Genomic DNA, 17,457 nt, shown 5'->3' on the forward strand with positions numbered 1-17,457 from the left:
GCGGGGCTGAGCGCTAGCTGGGCGCTCTGAACCGGGCCTCATCCATGTTGCCCCATGGTTCCCGGACAGATCAGTCATGAGACGGACGGAAAAGCGGACGGAAAAGCGCTGTGCCTTGTGAGGTATCACTTCTGCTGCTCTGCTGTCCTGTCGGCCTCACTGGGGTTTCACGCAGATCGACCTTCCTGCCCTTCTCAGTATTGCTCATCCAAGAAAAGAAATGGGGGACGCTCTGCCTCACGCTCACGGTGCCTTGTTCCCAGCCTTACCTTACTTGCCTTCTGAACGTGGCTGCCTTCCCACAATGCTCTTCCTGAAAGGCAGTGTAGCCCCGGCAGTTGAGTTTGAGGGCCCCCTGGGGGTCCCCACAGACCCGAGTTTCAATCTGACGTCCACTGCTTAGTGGTCAGGTGACCTTGAACGAGTTGCTTAACTAAGGCTTAGCTTCATTTCTTGGAACCTCCGTTTTCTTCCTGGACAGTGGGGATAACAATGGTATCTCCCTCACAGAATTGGGGGTTCAAAGGGATGATCTTAGGGAGCCCCTGTGCCCTACAGACCAAAATGACTTAGTAAAGGGGGCTGCCATTATCCTGCTGGGACCTGGGCTTGTGTGGCTGCGGGAGTCTTTGGTGGCATCACTATGATCAATGTCATGGTGACATTTGAATTTCCCGGGAGCCCACTGTCTCCTTGTGGGGAGCAGTCGGACCAAAGGTCCTTGGTCTTCGGGCCTCTGGCTGACCTAGGCCACAGAGGCCACCGGTCTTGGCTTGGCAACCAACCTGTGGCTGCGGCCAGTCTGGATAACTGTCCCCAGGTCTGGATGACTGTCCCCAGCATTGGCAACAACAGCCCCAGGCCACATCCTGGCAACCTCAAGCTCCCTCTCCTTTGTGGATGTCCCTGGAGCAGTGGCCTCTGCACTCCCAAGGCTGCTGCCAGCGGTCCACATGCCCACACTGCACTCCCCTCTCTTTGCCCCTGAACCTCAAGGTAGAATCTTAAAAAACTGTGCTTAGAGGCTACAGACTGGCGGCCTAGATCAGCCACCAAGTACGTCTTGTTTCCATGTTTTTTTTTTTTTAACCATTAAAAACATTGTGATAAATACACCTAACATAACATTTACCATGTCAGCCGTTTTGAGGTGTGTAATTCAGGGTATGAATACATTCACACTGCTCTGCAGCCCGCACCACCATCCATGCCCAGAACTCTTATCCCCTTGCAGACCTGAAACTGTTCCCTTTAAATACTACCTACTCCCACACCCCTCTCCCCCAGCCCCTGTTCCCCAGCATTCTACTCTCTGCCTCGATGAATGTAGCTATTCCTGGTGCTTCATGTAAGTGGAATCACAGTATTTGTCTCTTGGAACTGGCTTATTTCACTTACCATGATGCTTTGCAAGTTCATCCATGCTGCTGCAAGCGGCAGGATTTCCTTTTTTTTTTTTTAAAGATTTTATTTATTTGTTTGAGAGAGGGTGTGTGTGAGTGCAAGGCAGAGGGGAGGTGCAGAGGGAGAGGAGGAAGCAGACTCCCCGCTGAGCAGAGAGCCCAACACAGGGCTCCATCCCAGGACCCTGGGATCATGGCCTGAGCCAAAGGCAGAGGCTTTACTGACTGAGCTACCCAGGCGCCCCAGGATTTCCTTCTTTTTCGAGGCAGAATAATATTCCCTTGTATGGATGCACCATGCTTTGCTTATCCATTCATTCATCATTGGACGCTAGGGTTGCTTGCCCTTTTTCATTATTATGAATAGGGCTGCTACAACCATAAGGGTGTCCAAGATATTTTAATTCCTTTTGGGTAAATGCCCCGAAGTGGAATTGCTGGCTCACATGGTCGTTCTAGTTAAAACTGAGTAATCTACCGTCCTGCTTTCCACAGCAGGGTCACCATTTCACATTCCCGCCAGCAACACACAAAAGGTCCTGGTTTCTCCATATTCTCAGCAATGTTTGTTACTTTCTGAGAGCTTGTTTGTTTTTTTAAATACTAGCCATCATAATGGGTGTGAAGTAGAATCTTATCCTGGCTTTGATTAGCATCCCCCTCATGACTCGTGTGTGAGCTTCTTGTCGCGTGCTCGTTGAGCATGTATCTGTCTTCCTTAGAGACGTGGCCATTCGAGTCCTTTGCCCATCCTGAACTGTTTTGGTGGGATTTTTTGTTTTGTTTTGTTTCTTTGTTTTTGCGGTTGTGTCGTAGTTCTGTCGTATTCTGAATATTAACCCTTCATCAGTATATGATTTGCAGACAGTTTCTTCCATTCCATGGGTCGCCTTTCTGCTCTGTTGATGGTGTCTTTTGAGGGCGCAAAAGGTTTTCATTTCGATGAAGTCCTGCTTATCTGTTTTCTTGTGGGTTGCCTTGCTGTTGGTGTCCCATCCAAGAGAGCACTGCCACACCCAGCACTGTGAAGGTCTTCCTCTATGTTTTCTTCTAAGGGTTGTATAATTTTAGCTTTTACGTTGAGGTCTTTGATCTGTTTCGAATTAATTTTGTCTGTGGTGTAAAGCAAGGGTCCAGCTTTATTCTTTTGCACATGAATGTCCAGTTTCCCGGCACCATTTGTTGAAAAGACTGTCTTTTCCCCATTGAATGGCCCCGATGCCCTTGTCAAAAAGCAGTTGACCGCATACGTGAAGGCTTATTTCTGGGTTGTCTGTTCTATTCCATTGGTCTCTATGTCTGTCTTTGTGCCAATACGTCATTATTTTCATTGCTGTAGCTTCGTGAGTAACTTCTGAAATCAGGAAGTGTGAGACCTCCAACTTTCTCTTCTTTTGCAAAGTATGTTTTGGCTCTGGGTGGGGGGGGGGGTCCTTTGAGATTTCATGTGAATTTTAGGGTGTATTTTTCTATTTCTGCAAAAAATGTCATTGAAATTTTGATGGGGACTGCGTTGTGTCACTTTGGGTAATACTGACATTCTAACAATAATGACCGTCTGTGAACATGGAGTGTCTTTTTTTTTTTTTTTTTTAAGGTTTTTATTTGTTTGAGAGAGCAAATGAGTACAAGCACGGGGAGGGACAGAGGGAGAGGAAGAAGCAGACTCCCCGCTGAGCGGAGCCCGACATGGGGCTGGATCCCAGGAGCCTGAGATCCTGACCTGAGCCCAAGGCAGACACTTGACTGAGCCACCCAGGCATCTCAAGCTGTCTTTCCATTTATCAGTGTCTTTAATCGATTCCAACAACATTTTACAGTTTTAAATGTACAGATCTCTTGCCTCCTTGATTAAGTTTATTCCTATTTTATTCTCCTTGATGCTATTGTAAATGGAATTGTTTCCTTCATTTCCCTTTTAGATTATTCATTGTTTGTGTGTAGCAGCACAACTGATTTTTTTTTTTTTAAAGATTTTATTTATTTGAGAGAGGGGGAGAGCATGGGGAGAGCAGCAGAGGACAGAGAGGGACAAGCAGGGCTCGATCTCCCCACCCTGAGATCAGGACTGAACTGAAACCAAGAGTTGGCCCCTTAACTGACTGAGCCACCCAGGCACCCTGAGGAACCACTGATTTTTACGTGTTGATTTTGTATCCCGTGACTCTGCTGAGTTCGCTTATTAGTTCTAATTGGCCTGCTTTTTTGTAATCAGATTAGTTGTCAATCTTTAAGCCTTGGCTAAATTCCCACAAAAATCTGGACTTCCTATTTTGTCAGAAAATACCGGAAGACGTGGCTTCTCTGGGCCGCCATTCCTGTGTGGCACCCACTGCCTGGGGCCTCGTAGCAGATCCTGCCTTTGGCGGAAGCCAGCGTCCTTCCTCCGGTGCCCAGCGCTGGCTGCCCTCATCTCCAGCACCCCTCCTGCCCCACACCCTGCCTGACAGCCTCACTCGGAGACTCTGCTCTGCCTCTCGTGCACTCAGCATTCTTTCTCCTGCTGTGTACCAGGGGCTGTCCTAGGCACAGGCAGTGTGGCACCCACACAGGACACCAATATCTCTGCCTTCAGGGGCCTTCATTCTAACAATAGAACTCATTAAGTGCTTTACATGTATTATCTCATTTAATGTCACTTAATCCTCCAGACATCCTCCCAGGGGTGGCCTCATTAGCCCCATGAGGCAGAGTTGAGACTTTTCCAAGGTTACTCAGGGGGTAGGGTGATGTCTATTTTAGAAAGCTGGGCCGTCTGCCCTGAGAACCCAGGAGCTCAGCTGCCCCTCACTGGCAGAAGGACTCCGATGTGAACACTTGGCGGTGGGCAGGGCAGGCTGGATGGGGCCAGACAAGCACAGTGAGCAGGCATGTGGCCGGGAGTCGGGTGTCCTGCGAGGGGATGTATGTGGGGACAGGATGCGGTGCTTCCCGGGGATGCCCCTCTGGCCTCTGTTTCACTGAGGTGTTCTGGATCCCAGGACCTCTTGCCCTTTCAGCTCAGCCATGCCTTGATCTTGCCGTTGAGAGAGCCCTCTTTTCCTTAGACGACAGCTGTGGTGACTGTGAGGCGGCCTTGGCGGGAGGTGGGGAGGTAATCAGCAGGTTGTCTCCGCCGGTGGGAGCAGACAGTCTCGAACACAGCCCTTGGCGAGGGCAGCCCCACCCTCCTCCGAGCCTACTTCTGCTGAGACACAGAAATGTGGGTTTGTGGCAGACAGGCCCCAGCACCCTGCTCCCACTGAGGCCCTCCGCACCAGGCCCGTGATCCAGTTTCTCTGGCTGCCGGGGAGCCTGAGCCTGGGTAGGGGTGTTGCACAGACCTGGTCCTGGTCCCTTCCTCCGCCCTGGGGTTGTCGTGGGCAGCCTGCCAGGAGCCTGCTTCTCCTTTGGCCTGGCTCTCTGCACTCAGGAGTGTGCGTGCTGCGCTTCTGTTGTTATTCAGGGGTTTACTGAGTATCTAGTGTGTGCCAGTCACCTGCTGGGGGCGGGACTTCTGAGGGCTAACAGAGAGGGTCCCTCCCCTCTTTTCCTCCAGATGCAGGCACCACGTCGTCGGACTCAGCTGGGGCAGGTGTGTGAAGGGTGCCCTCACCACTCCTGAAGCAGAGCCTTCTGGGTGGAGGGCAGCCATCCCGCTCCTGAGCCACGTACCACAGAGTGGCTTGGGCCTGATGGACCACCCACAGTGTTGGTGGCCTGTGCCCCCAACCCCACCCCACCCCACCCTGTTGTTGGAGACGAGCCAGGAGCCAGGAGATGACTGACACCTCTGACGAAAAGAGTGTTTGACAGCCTCTTCCTCAACCCCCTACCCACAACCCCAGCCTTTTGTAGACAGTTCCTTTTGGGGCACACCTCAGGGATTCCAGGCAGAGCCCTGGAGCACCCAGAGTTCTGATTGTGATGCAAGAAGAGAGCAGGAGCCTGGGCTGCAGGCAGGCAGCAGGCGGGCCTCCTGGCCCCCCAAGCAAACCCTGGAGAACCCCACTTTTGCCTCATCCACGTCTGAGTGCCAGTAGCGTTAGGGACGAGCGAGGTCAGAGCACGCCTGCTCGGTGCTGAGGAAGCGGTCTGGGGCACGCTCAGTGCAAGTGGGTCTTCCTGGGGTGATTTCCCAGGGAAGGATGGGGGACAGGTGCACCCCAATCTTTCAAAGGGAAATAGATCCATCTATTTCAGGATGGGGGAGTGTGAGAGGAATTCCTCTTACTTGAGACTTAAAAATTGCCTAAAAGCACAAAGAATTTATTGGGTGTAATTCTACAGTCCAGAGACCATCACTTTTGGCTGTTGCATTCACAGTTTTGCTTCTGGACTTTTGACCTAGTGTGTTGAGGGGTCTTCCTCCAGGTCAAAACTTCCGACAAACAACCGTAACCACAACGGCCCGTGTGAGCACCCGCCGTGACCTACCTGACCATCCCCCTGACGCTGGGTATTGAGGTTACCCCGGCTTCGTGGCTAAGGAGTAACAGGGGGCCTTCTGCCAGTGGTCCCTCGCTCATGCAAGCTCTCAGAGGAAGGGCGCAGAGAAGCAGCGCAGGCTTGGGCTGTCGTCCATATTTCCTCCCTCACCAGCTTTGCTTGGGGGAGCAGAGGCCGTCCTCTCCCACTCCGGGAGACTGAGCAGCTACCTGTGCTGCTCACAGACCACGGATGACATCTCAGCTGTGTAAAATGGGGAGCTGTGATAAACCCTTACCTGCCATACCTGGCTGGCCCGGCGCCTGCAGGCAGTGGACTTCCTCAGCTGTTGCTTAGTAATAAGAACCCAGAGCTTCGTGGCCCGCTGGGGGAAAACCCACCTCCTAGCCCCCCACAGAATGAGTCTGACTCCCTGGGCCTTTTCAAGGTGAGGTGCGGTCAGATACAGTCATCACAGAATGTTCTGGAAGAAGATGTCCAGACATGCCCTGAGGAACACTGGTGCCAAAGTCTTCAGCTGTGTTTTTGGGTTACTTACTGAGAGGTTCCTGGAGAGGGGCTGATGCAGAGTCAGGGTCTGGGGCCTGCAGGGAGGGCAGTCAGCAGAGGGTGACAGGGTGTGCACCCCCTTCTCTGCTGGCCCCAGCTCTCCAGCAAGGCAGACTGGGAGCTGGCGGGGACAGAGGTCTGAGATGTGCCCTGGTCCCTGGTAGACCTGTCTCCACAGGCTGACTTGCTAAGAACCCCCTGAATGGAAGAATCTAGGTTCTGGGCAAAGACCAATCTAGGTTTTATAGTGTCTGGAGTTTATACAATTTGGGAGCCCTTTTAAGAAAAAAAGAATATAAAGTTACAAATACCTAAGTAGACAGAGGACACAGAAGGGCCAGTGCGAGGCAGGGGTCCTGAGGGTCAGCCTGAGTCTGGCGTGGGCTCCGAGTGGTGCAGGGGTCACCTCTGCTCTACTTGCTCCCGACTTTCCTGAGAGCCTGGGCTCCCTGGGTCTTGTGTTGGGTGAGGGTACTGAAGGCTGTCAGGACAGGGCAGGTGTCTCTCACCTGGAGTCCCAGGCGTACCCTGATGCTTGAACACAGGGAGGGCTGATGGGGGGTGGGGGCTGAGAGATCAGGCCTGGGTGTGGCTGGAGGTGAGGAACGAGGCTCACCATGACCGTGGCTTTGTGCCCGTAGGTGGAAAACCTGAAGGAGAAGCTCATCAGCCAGGCCCAGGAAGTGAGCCGCCTCCGATCAGAGCTGGTGAGGCTCGACACCACCATCCCGAGGTGGGGGCTGTGGGGGGCTGACCCGGCCTTGTGCAGTCTGACCCTTCCGGATGGGGTGCGGGACCCCATCTCTGCAGAGCCCTCCTGTCCAGCCTGGGTGGGGGCCAGCAGACTGCCAGTCGGCCCCGAATACTTGTCACCACTCACTAGGCCCTCGAAACCGTGTGACTGCCAAAGGGAGGGAGGTTACTTCTCGTCTGCTGATGTAAAAGAGGAGTGTGAAGTCTGTGTATAAATACGACTCTCTTGTTACTTTCACACTCAGGAAAATAGAATGAGAGGGGCGGGTGAAGGCCGTCCCTCGGGCTCCCCTTCTCTCCTCTGTCTTCGCCTTATGTCCCTCTTGAGCTCCTGCTCTCTTCCCTCCCTTGCCCGCCTTTCTTTTTCTTCCTCTCCTGTTCTCTCCCCTGCCCTTGCTCCCCACCCCATCTCCCCGCTCTCTGCTGCCCAGGTCCTCCCAGGCCCCATGCGCCCCCTGTGCTCTGGCTCTCTGCAGGGGGGCACGGACTTGGAGAAGCACCGCGACCTGCTGGTGGCGGAGAATGAGCGGCTGAGGCAGGAGATGCGGCGCTTCGAGGCCGAGCTGCAGGAGCTGCGGGCCAAGCCGGCGGCCCCCTGCACGGGCTGCGAGCACAGCCAGGTGAGCAGGCTGGCCTGGCCCCAGCTGCTCCTGCAGGGCTGGGTCCCCAGCGGCGAACCTGGTTCCTCACCATGACCCCTGCCTGCTTGTCTGCCCTTCCCTCTGTCTGCTGCACACTTGTCCCGGCCTCCGCTCCCGACCGCCTGCCTGCAGGAGAGTGCCCAGCTCCGGGACAAGCTGTCGCAACTCCAGCTGGAGGTGGCCGAGAACAAGGGCATGCTGTCCGAGCTGAACCTGGAGGTGCAGCAAAAGACCGACCGGCTGGCCGAGGTGGAGCTGCGGCTCAAGGACTGCCTGGCTGAGAAGGCGCAGGAGGAGGAGCGGCTGAGCCGGCGCCTGCGAGACAGCCACGAGACCATCGCCAGCCTGCGGGCCCAGTCGCCGCCCATCAAGGTGAGTCTCTGGCTGGGGCCACATGTGGGGCCCTTGCTCTCTTGGCCCCTGGTGCCCAGGGCAGATCATGACTCTTAGGACTCTCCCGCACCTTGTCTTGGTGAATGAGTAGGGGTGAGTGATTGGAGGAATCAGTCCAGATCTGTGCTCTGTCTTGCTCCCTCTCCTCCCCCTTCTTGCTGTCCGGGGCATGTAGTAGGCATCTGGCCCCTGAGGCTTGACGTGCCCGCACCTGCCAGGCATGGGTATGGGCATCGTAAGATTCTGCCCTTGTCTGCTCCGTACCCAGTCTGGGGCCACAGGCAGGCTCTTGGTGGGCTTCCCGAAGTGAGAGGATTCCCGGAGGCCCTGCAGCATCCTGGAAAGCCAGGACCTTGAAGCTCCTCTAGTTTTTTTCCTGGGTGCTCTGGGTGGGATGTCCCTGAGGGTCCCCTCTCAAAGTCAGCTGCATCTCAGCCCCCCCCCCCACCAAGGGAGGCCAAGGGACCCTCACACTTCCACGTGCCTGTCCCTTCCTTCCCTCTCAGTACGTCATCAGGACCGTAGAGGTGGAGTCATCCAAGACCAAGCAGGCCCTCAGCGAGTCCCAGGCCCGGAACCAGCACCTTCAGGAGCAGGTGGCCATGCAGAGGCAGGTGCTGAAGGAGATGGAGCAGCAGCTGCAGAGCTCACACCAGCTGACCGCGCAGCTCCGGGCGCAGGTGCACAGGCTGCTGGAGGGTGCTTGGGGCTGGAGGAGAGCGGGGGCCCACCCAGCTGGAAAGCCAGGGGTGGGCCGTCAGTATAGTGCAGTGGGTCAGCCCTCGGGAGGCCCACAGACCTGGGTTCTGGTTCCTCCTCTGCTGGCTGCCTGTGTGACCAAGGCCAAGTTTTGTCTGTGTCTCGGTTTCCTGATCTGTAGAATGATGCCCTCATGGAACCCACCTCCAGGGGTCGCTCAGGGACATAATCCCAAGAGTGTCCTCACAAAGCCGCCCCCCACCCCACCTCGCCACACACACATTCTGGGAAAGGGAGGCCTGGTCACCATTATAACATATGCTCCACCCGCACTCCTGGGGCCTGTGGCGACCCAGGCAGGTGTTAGGGCTAATGAAGGAAAGAGCTGCATGGAGTCTTTTGGAGAGCGAGATGGCCATCTGCCCCTCTCCTGTGTGTGTGTGTGTGGACGTGTGGGGGGCACTGTACGCCCACGTGCATGTGGGGTAAGGCGTGGGGCTTCTTTTGGGCACCCATCCCTCTCCCTCCCGAGCCCCACTCTGAGCTTCTGGCCTGGGCTGTCAGATCGCCATGTATGAGTCCGAGCTGGAGCGGGCACACGGGCAGATGCTGGAGGAGATGCAGTCCTTGGAGGAAGACAAAAACCGGGCCATCGAGGAGGCCTTCGCCAGAGCCCAGGTGGAGATGAAGGCTGTGCACGAGAACCTGGCAGGTGAGCCGGCCGGCCAGGCCCTGCCCCGCCCCCCTTCCCACAGCCCCTCAGCCTGTCCACCTTGCACCTCTCATGTCCCCTAAGGTGTCCGGACCAACCTGCTGACGCTGCAGCCAGCACTGAGGACCCTCACCAGCGACTACAATGGGCTCAAGCGGCAGGTGCGGGGCTTCCCCCTGCTCCTGCAGGAGGCCCTCAAGAGCGTCAAGGCGGAGGTGAGTGCAGTGTGTGCCTGAGGGGTGGGGAGGAGGCTCAGAGAGGCCCCAAGCCCAGTCCTCCATTCCAAAATGCAGCAACGCCCCCCTCAGGCAACAGCTCTCCTCCCCCACTCACGGGGACTGACAGACTGGTCAGGAGCACGCATTTTGGTATTTGTCTTATGACTCTTTATTTTTTATATTTTATAGTGGGGGAGAGGAGGGGGAGAGGGAGAATCTTAAGCAGGCTCCATACCCAGAGCAAAGCCCAACATGGGGCTCGATCTCACAACCCTGAGATCATGACCTGAGCCGAAATCAAGAGTCAGACTCTTAACCAACTGAGCCACCCAGGTGCTCGTGCTTCTTAGGACTCTTTAAACCAAGCATGTAGCATATATCCTTGTATCTCAAACATGCTACGTATATTTTCATGTCGGTTTGTTTTAATTTTCTTAAGCTGTTCTCATACAGCATGAGAATAGCCAATGTCTTTGAGTGCCTCCTACGTGCCAAGCCTTTCATAGCTGTCAGCTCCTTGAATCTGTACCATGGCCCTGCAGGGTAGAGAGACTGATGTATTTTGGGAATAGAAAATAGTTCTTTTTCTGTAGGAAAATTATGTCAATAACATATGGACATGGTAGAAAGTTCAAACTGTGCAGAAGGTCACCAGCTGAAGAGGAAGGGCCCCTCTCTGCTGCCCTGGCCTGCACTCCCCAGAGGCAGATGCCCGTCAGGATCTGAGCCCCGAAACCCTGAGGACACACTCCCCTTTTACCCAACAGAGGGGAACATTGCATGCGTGGTCTGCATTTTGCTTCTTTCCCCTCTGAAGTGTGACTTGGAGATTGTTACTGCCCAGGTGCTACAGATCCACAGATTAGATGGTGTTATTTCCATTTTACAGATGAGAAAAATGAGACGTGATGACCCAGCTGGTTGTCTTGGGTCCCCCAGCTGCTCAGGGATAGAGCTGGAATCTGGCTCCAGTTGGGTCGTATTATTACAGCCAGGTGCTGGTGGTGGGGAGTGAGGGCAGAGTCCTGGCTGTTTGCTTTGTTAGCAGGGCGACCTTGAGCCCTCGGCTTAGTCTCTTTGAGGCTCACTTTGTTCCTCTCTAAAACAGTGGGGGCAGCTACACCTCCGAGCAGAGGCTGTTGGAAGGAGTTGACAGGTGACAGCGCACCTCAAGCACTCAGCTTGGGGCAGGAGGGGGGACAGGCCAGGGGACAGGCCCGGTTGGTGGATCCAGCCCCCTAGAGTGCTGTGTGTGCCCCCTCTCCAGATCGGCCAGGCCATCGAGGAGGTCAACAGCAACAACCAGGAGCTCCTGCGCAAGTACCGGCGGGAGCTGCAGCTGCGGAAGAAATGCCACAACGAGCTGGTGCGGCTGAAAGGTAACTGCTGGGGTGGGAGTGGGGCGGGGGGGCAGGGGAGGAGGCTGGGGGCGCCCTGCACAGGGGTCCTGCCTGGCTTGGAGCTGATGCTGGCCTGCCCCCGCCCCCCGCCCAGCCCCACCCACTGGAGCCTGTTCCCCGTCACTGGGGGCTCCTGTACCTCCCACTTTCTGTAGATGAGGGAACCCGGGCCCAGAGAGGTCAGGGAACTGGCTCAGACCCGCATGGCTACTGAGTGGCTCACCCTGGATCTAGACTTGGATCCGACCAGCGTCCAGCTCTGAAGCCCTCCCCCCAGTGCCTGTGGCAGGTGCCCCCAGGCCCGGAGGCAGGGAGGAGAGAACAGCGGGGGGGGGGGGGGGGGGGAGGGGTGCAGAAGCCCTGGGTGGTGGGTGGCTGGAAGGCCGTTTGTTCTGACCCTGGGCCCAGAGGAGCCTGTGCTTGTTCACAGCACAAAGGGCCAGGGGTGGGGGGGTGCTGTTCCAGACACTGAGACGTGGCTGTGGGCCCACAGATGCTGTTGATGCCCTCACAGGGCTCACGGCGGCTGGGGGAGCAGACGGTGATCTGTAAGCACCCAGAGGACCCCAACACTGCCCTCTGTTACTGGGGCGGGGGAGGGGCTCTAAGAGCCCCTCTGTGTCTGACAGTCGGGGGTGTTGCTGGGCTTCCTGGAGGAGGCAAAGCCGTGGCTGAGGCCTGGATAATGGGTTGGAGTGTACAGGTGAAGGGGAAGGTGGGGACGTGCTGGCTGTCATGGGGAGTTTGTTGTTCTTTCCGGGAGCACTGAGATCTGGCGGAAGGGCTTGAAGCAAGAAGATGGCACAGTCTGTGTCCCCAGGACCCCCCAGAGCTGCCTTGTTGCCTGTCCTCATTCCGTGTGCTGCTTGTCCACCTGCTGTCTGGTTCTTTTTGCCCATCTGGTTCCCAAGCCCTGTTCGGGCATCCACAAAGTCCTTTTAGAATGACAGAACAAGTCCCTTGGCTTACTGGCACCCATACCCCTCATGGAATAGAGAAAACTGAAGTCCAGAGATAGTGTCCATTTGGTATCCCACCTGGACTGGGTACAGTGCCTGAGCCCCACAATTGACCTTTCCTCCCTGTCCCCAGCGTGAGGCTCCCACTCTCAGCCTGTTTGCCCAGGAAGAAAGTGTACTGATGCATGAATTCATGGTGGTGTGAGTGACTGACAGTAGAGCATTGCGGGTGGCCTTGCTCAGAAGGCTAGGACACCAAAGGATCCCAGTGAGGAGGCAGTCTGGTCTTGACTCTATGTACCTTTCTCTCCTCCCCCACACAATTCAGGGAACATCCGGGTGATTGCTCGTGTCCGGCCAGTCACCAAAGAGGATGGGGAAGGACCTGATGCGACCAATGCTGTGACCTTCGATGCTGACGACGACTCCATCATCCACCTGCTGCACAAAGGAAAGCCTGTATCCTTCGAGCTGGACAAGGTCTTCTCCCCGCGGGCATCACAGCAGGATGTGAGTGTGGCCCTGTGGGGAAGCGGACAGAGAACAGTGCGGGGTTGTGGGGTGGGGGGAGCACACAGAGAGAGATGAAGGGGGCATGGACAGAAAGAAATCTAAGAGTGGGAGAGACAGGATGGAGAAGCCTGGGGTGCTGGGATGCCTCGCTTCTTCCACTGGAGGTGAGAAGACAGTGGGAAGATAAGGCTGAGAAGCCTCTGCTGAAAGGAGATTCAAGGACAGCCTATGGCACCTCGGGGGTTCATCCCACCCTTACAGCCCCGCCCACTCGGAGGCCCCTCCCACCCACGTGCCCATGCCCACCCATAGGGCCCCGCCCACCCCGGATCCCCTGCCATCCACGTGCTCATGCCCACCTACTTAGCCCCTCCTACACTCACAGCCCCAGCCACCCACCTGACCCTGGCAGTTGTTGCTTTTACAGCCCGGAGCACCGGGATCCGTCCCATAGGTATTTCTAGGACTCCGCAGCTGCCCCGTGGAGCCCTCAGCCCCTAAGAGCCACGTGGTCTCAGCAGCGTTCTTCTCTCCTCTCTGCCAGGGCTGACCGGCCAGACCTGTCCTGCTTGTACCCTCCTGTCCCTGTGCTTGGCATCACCTTTGCCCCGTCCTCTGCGGGCAGACAGACAGGCTGCATCAGGCTCCAGGCGCATGCCGGCCTCCGCCTTCATTTTGCTGAGCTCTCCTTTAGTGTGGGAGAAGCTGGAGGCCCGGCAGCCCTTCCTCAGGCGCAGGCTGGCAGGAGGCACTGCTCTGTCTTCCCTTCAGTCTTGACAACCCGATTTCCCACTGAGGTCTGTTGTAAGGGGCCTGTTCAGTCATAAATTCTTCCACAGTGAGCCGCTTGCAGGTCACAAGATGTGCTGTATTACTGCTGAGGGAGAGGGCCATCTGGGGAGCTGCTGGGGGGCTCTTGGAGGGTGGGGCTCGCCATCTCATCCCACATCCCCTCCCCAGGTGTTCCAGGAGGTGCAAGCCCTGATCACCTCCTGCATCGATGGCTTCAATGTCTGCATCTTCGCCTATGGCCAGACGGGTGCCGGCAAGACGTACACGATGGAGGTGGGTACCCGCTGCAGGGGGCAGGGGTTTGGCCAGTGAGGACCAACCCTTGCTGCCCTCGTGCCTTCAGGTTTCCGGTGGCCCAAGAGCAGAGCTGCTAGTTGTCTGTGTTAGGCCCCAAGGCCTGGAGAGAGGGCATCTTGCCCAGGAGGACCCGAGACGGTCCTGGTGGGTATGGGGCGGGACTGGCGCTCTGTCAGCAATCTGGCATCAGGGAGCTCTCCATCTGACGTTAGACTCGAGGCCAGACCACCTGTGTGTCTCTGGAGTTGGGCTTTCATTTCGGCGCCATGCACTGAGAGGGCAGCCATGCAGCGCTGGGCCTGGGACTGTTAGGATGAATGAGGGCAGTCTCTGCTCGCTCGGCCGAGCTCCCCACGGCCAACCCCCCCAGGCTGAGTGGCGGGAGAGGGAAGCATTGAGAGCAGGAAAGATCTCAACTCTAGGTAAAAGTGGAAGGTGGTTCCTGGGGATGTCTTTGGTTTATTAGCATTTCCCCGGCTCTCAAGGGGGCGCTGTGGGGTTCTCTGGGAAGGAGTGAGGACAGGTGTCCCAGTGTCTCGACAGGCTCCTTTCAGGGAGGCTGCCATGTGGGCTTTCTTCCCAGTCTGGTCCCTGCTTTTGCCCTAGTTCTGGGACTGATGAGACTGGGTAGTGGGGTGCAGTCCAAGCAAGGTGGTGAGTGGGCGGGGGAAGGGGGTCTGCATGGACTCCTAACTCTGTCTTGAGTGCTCAGAGTTGGGGTGACCCCTCAGGAGCATCTGTCCTCCAGCAACACATCCCAAGGCCCATGTACATTGGGCACTGCTCTGGGGGCTGGGCATAGCTGTGACCACAGAGTATCTGCTCCCCGGAGCCAGCCCGCCAGTTGGGGAGACAGCAGTGCCCACAGCAAATCAGGCTGTGTCCTGTCAGGACCTGGAGAGGAAACCTAAAGCCCAGGATGAGGAATCAGCAAGTGAGGGAGGGCTCAGGCCTTTGGAGGGAAGATGAAGCCATCTGCCTGCAGAGGTGACATTGGAGCCCCCCACGGGGGTCTGTGGGGAAAAGCATTCCAGGCACTGGGATCAGCAGGGCTGAGGCCACAAGGCCGGAACATGCTGGGGGGATGAGGCCTGACAAGGAGGCCAAGCCACAGAAGGGGAAGGGGGTGGCAGGTGCGACATAAGGGGAGGCAAGAGCTCAGGTGAGGACTCCAGATTTCCTTCTAGAAGGGCTGGCCAGCCCATCCGGTCCCAAGGCATTTGTGGCTCTGCCTGTGCCTCTCTTCCACCACCCACAGAGCCCATGGCCTCCCTGACATGAGCCCCCTTCTGGGCGGTGGCAGGGACATCACAGGTTCCCAGTGTCCCCTCCCAGGGCCCCCCCAACCCACCCAGGAGCACCTGGCACTCAGCAGCCCTTGTGTACCAGAAGTGCTTCACCCAGTCCTCTGCTCTAAGTCTCAGGCTAGTCCTGGCAGGGCAGTACCATGGGAAGGTGGGGGGAAACTGAGGCCCAAGAGGGTGACGTTGCTTACAGCTAGGGGAGGGTGTTTGGGGGGCAGACCAATGGGTAGGTGGAAGCTTTGGGCTGGGCGGCTGGCCTGTGAGTGGTCGCCCATGGGGGAGGGGGCCACAGACCCACACAAGCATCTGCATGGCCCACCCCTTGTGGCCAGGAGAGGCCTGGCTCACGGGGGCCTTGCTTCTGCCTCCAGGGGACCCCTGACAACCCAGGCATCAACCAGCGGGCCCTGCAGCTGCTCTTCTCAGAGGTGCAGGAGAAGGCTTCCGACTGGGAGTACACCATTACGGTCAGCGCGGCCGAGATCTACAACGAGGTCCTCAGGTGGGAGGCCCTGCGCGGGGCGTGGGCCTTCAGGGTGGCTCCCTGGTCCTCGGGGCCATGTGGGGTCATGCAGGATGAAGACTGGAGTCGGGGCTCCATGTCCTACTTCAGCCCAGGGGTGCAGTGGTCCCAGCAGGGCAGGCGGCAGGGAGGAGGGCTCACTCCGAGTCTACCTGGGCCACCCAGACCAGACCTGGATGCTCCTTTCCCCCCCAAGTCCACCTGTTCTCTCTGTAGGCTACACGAGGTGGGGAGAAATGAGAGTAGGGATTTGGGGGGCCCTACCCACAAGAGCTCAGCTCACTGTCAGGGCGGGAGTAGCACCACAAGACTTTTGGGGAACATTCAATCTCTGCCCCTCAGCGGACTGCGTGCAGGGAAGGAGCTAGAGGAGAGCGGGGCTTGGCCCAATAGTTAAGGAAGGCTTCCTGATGGTGCGATGTGGTGGGAGAACATTCCAGGTGTGGGGGGTGGATAGCAGGGTGCGGTTCAAGCTGAGGCAGATGTGGAGGAGGGAGTGACCGTCTAGACTGTCCCTGCAGGGACCTGCTGGGGCAGGAGCCTCAGGAGAAACTGGAGATCCGGCTGTGCCCAGACGGCAGTGGGCAGCTGTACGTGCCGGGGCTGACGGAGTTCCAGGTGCAGAGCGTGGACGACATCAACAAGGTGCATGTTTGGGGAGGCCTGCGAGGCGGGGAAGTGCTGGGGAGCCCCCTGCCCACAGGCCGAGCCGAGCTGGAGCAGGACATGTGGGTTTCGATGCAGTCTCTGCCGGTCCCCAGGGCTGGGGACATCCCTCCCAGGGGTCCTCGGGGATGAGGTGATTCCAGAGCCCGCCCTGCTCCCTGCCAGGTGTTTGAGTTTGGCCACACAAACCGCACGACGGAGTTCACCAACCTGAACGAGCACAGCTCCCGCTCGCACGCTCTGCTCATCGTGACGGTGCGCGGGGTGGACTGCAGCACTGGCCTCCGCACCACGGGTGAGTGAGGGCCGCGGGGGGGCCGCGTCACAGGACCCCTGACACCTGCTCCGCGCGGGGCGGCCTTGACCTGCCCGGGGCCCTCTCTGCAGGGAAGCTGAACCTGGTGGACCTGGCCGGCTCGGAGCGCGTGGGCAAGTCCGGGGCCGAGGGCAGCCGGCTGCGGGAGGCGCAGCACATCAACAAGTCGCTGTCAGCCCTGGGGGATGTCATTGCCGCCCTGCGCTCTCGCCAGGGCCACGTGCCCTTCCGCAACTCCAAGCTTACCTACCTGCTGCAGGACTCGCTCAGTGGGGACAGCAAGACGCTCATGGTGGTGCAGGTAAGGTTCTCAGGTGGGCTGGGAGGGCGGGCCATCAGGGTGTGGGGCTTGGCCAGCAAAACTGGGGACTCCGTTCCCCTGGGGCCCAGGTGCCCCAGGCAGGGCAGGGAAGGGACCTTTGTCCACAGTAGCTCTGAAGTCCGTGCACACACTGCCCCTTCCAGTTCTGAGGGGGAGGCCCACTGGCCTGGGTGGGGAACGAGCTCTGGTGTCCCCTAGGTGTCCCCCGTGGAGAAGAACACCAGCGAGACACTGTACTCCCTCAAGTTTGCTGAGAGGGTGCGCTCTGTGGAGTTGGGCCCTGGGTCCCGCAGGGCAGAGCTCGGGTCCTGGTCCAGCCAGGAGCATCTGGAGGTATGGTGACCGCCACAGACGCTTCTTGGGCTGTCAAGTCCAGGTCAGGGGCAGGAAGGAGGGTCTGGGATCGGGGACAGCCGAGAGGAAGATGCCAGAAGTGTGGGGATGTGGAGCCAACACCTGAACCCAGGAGCCTCTATTTATTTTAAAGATTTATTTGAGAGAGCAAAAGCAAGAGCGAGCTTGGAAAAGGGGGGGAAAGGAGAGGGAGAAGCAACTCCTTGCTGAGCAGG

At 57.5% G+C, this 17,457-nt stretch overlaps 1 protein-coding gene across 7 annotated transcripts in view; it reads left to right on the forward strand.

Annotated features, from left to right (window-relative positions):
* Nucleotides 1–17,457, forward strand: part of KIFC3 (kinesin family member C3) — a 37,783-nt gene that overhangs the window by 18,344 nt on the left and 1,982 nt on the right. For all 7 annotated transcript variants that reach the window (XM_082712108.1, XM_082712107.1, XM_082712110.1 and 4 more), the window contains 14 exons: nt 7,022–7,087; nt 7,610–7,753; nt 7,907–8,146; nt 8,674–8,847; nt 9,431–9,578; nt 9,663–9,793; nt 11,064–11,175; nt 12,484–12,665; nt 13,629–13,733; nt 15,433–15,563; nt 16,106–16,229; nt 16,416–16,545; nt 16,638–16,867; nt 17,087–17,221. In XM_082712108.1, the coding sequence (XP_082568234.1) occupies nt 7,022–7,087; nt 7,610–7,753; nt 7,907–8,146; nt 8,674–8,847; nt 9,431–9,578; nt 9,663–9,793; nt 11,064–11,175; nt 12,484–12,665; nt 13,629–13,733; nt 15,433–15,563; nt 16,106–16,229; nt 16,416–16,545; nt 16,638–16,867; nt 17,087–17,221 (2,052 nt within the window). The remainder of the gene's footprint in view (nt 1–7,021; nt 7,088–7,609; nt 7,754–7,906; nt 8,147–8,673; nt 8,848–9,430; nt 9,579–9,662; nt 9,794–11,063; nt 11,176–12,483; nt 12,666–13,628; nt 13,734–15,432; nt 15,564–16,105; nt 16,230–16,415; nt 16,546–16,637; nt 16,868–17,086; nt 17,222–17,457) is intronic.

Source organism: Mustela nivalis (genome assembly GCF_964662115.1).
Source record: "Mustela nivalis genome assembly, chromosome: 18".
Taxonomy (NCBI): domain Eukaryota; kingdom Metazoa; phylum Chordata; class Mammalia; order Carnivora; family Mustelidae; genus Mustela; species Mustela nivalis.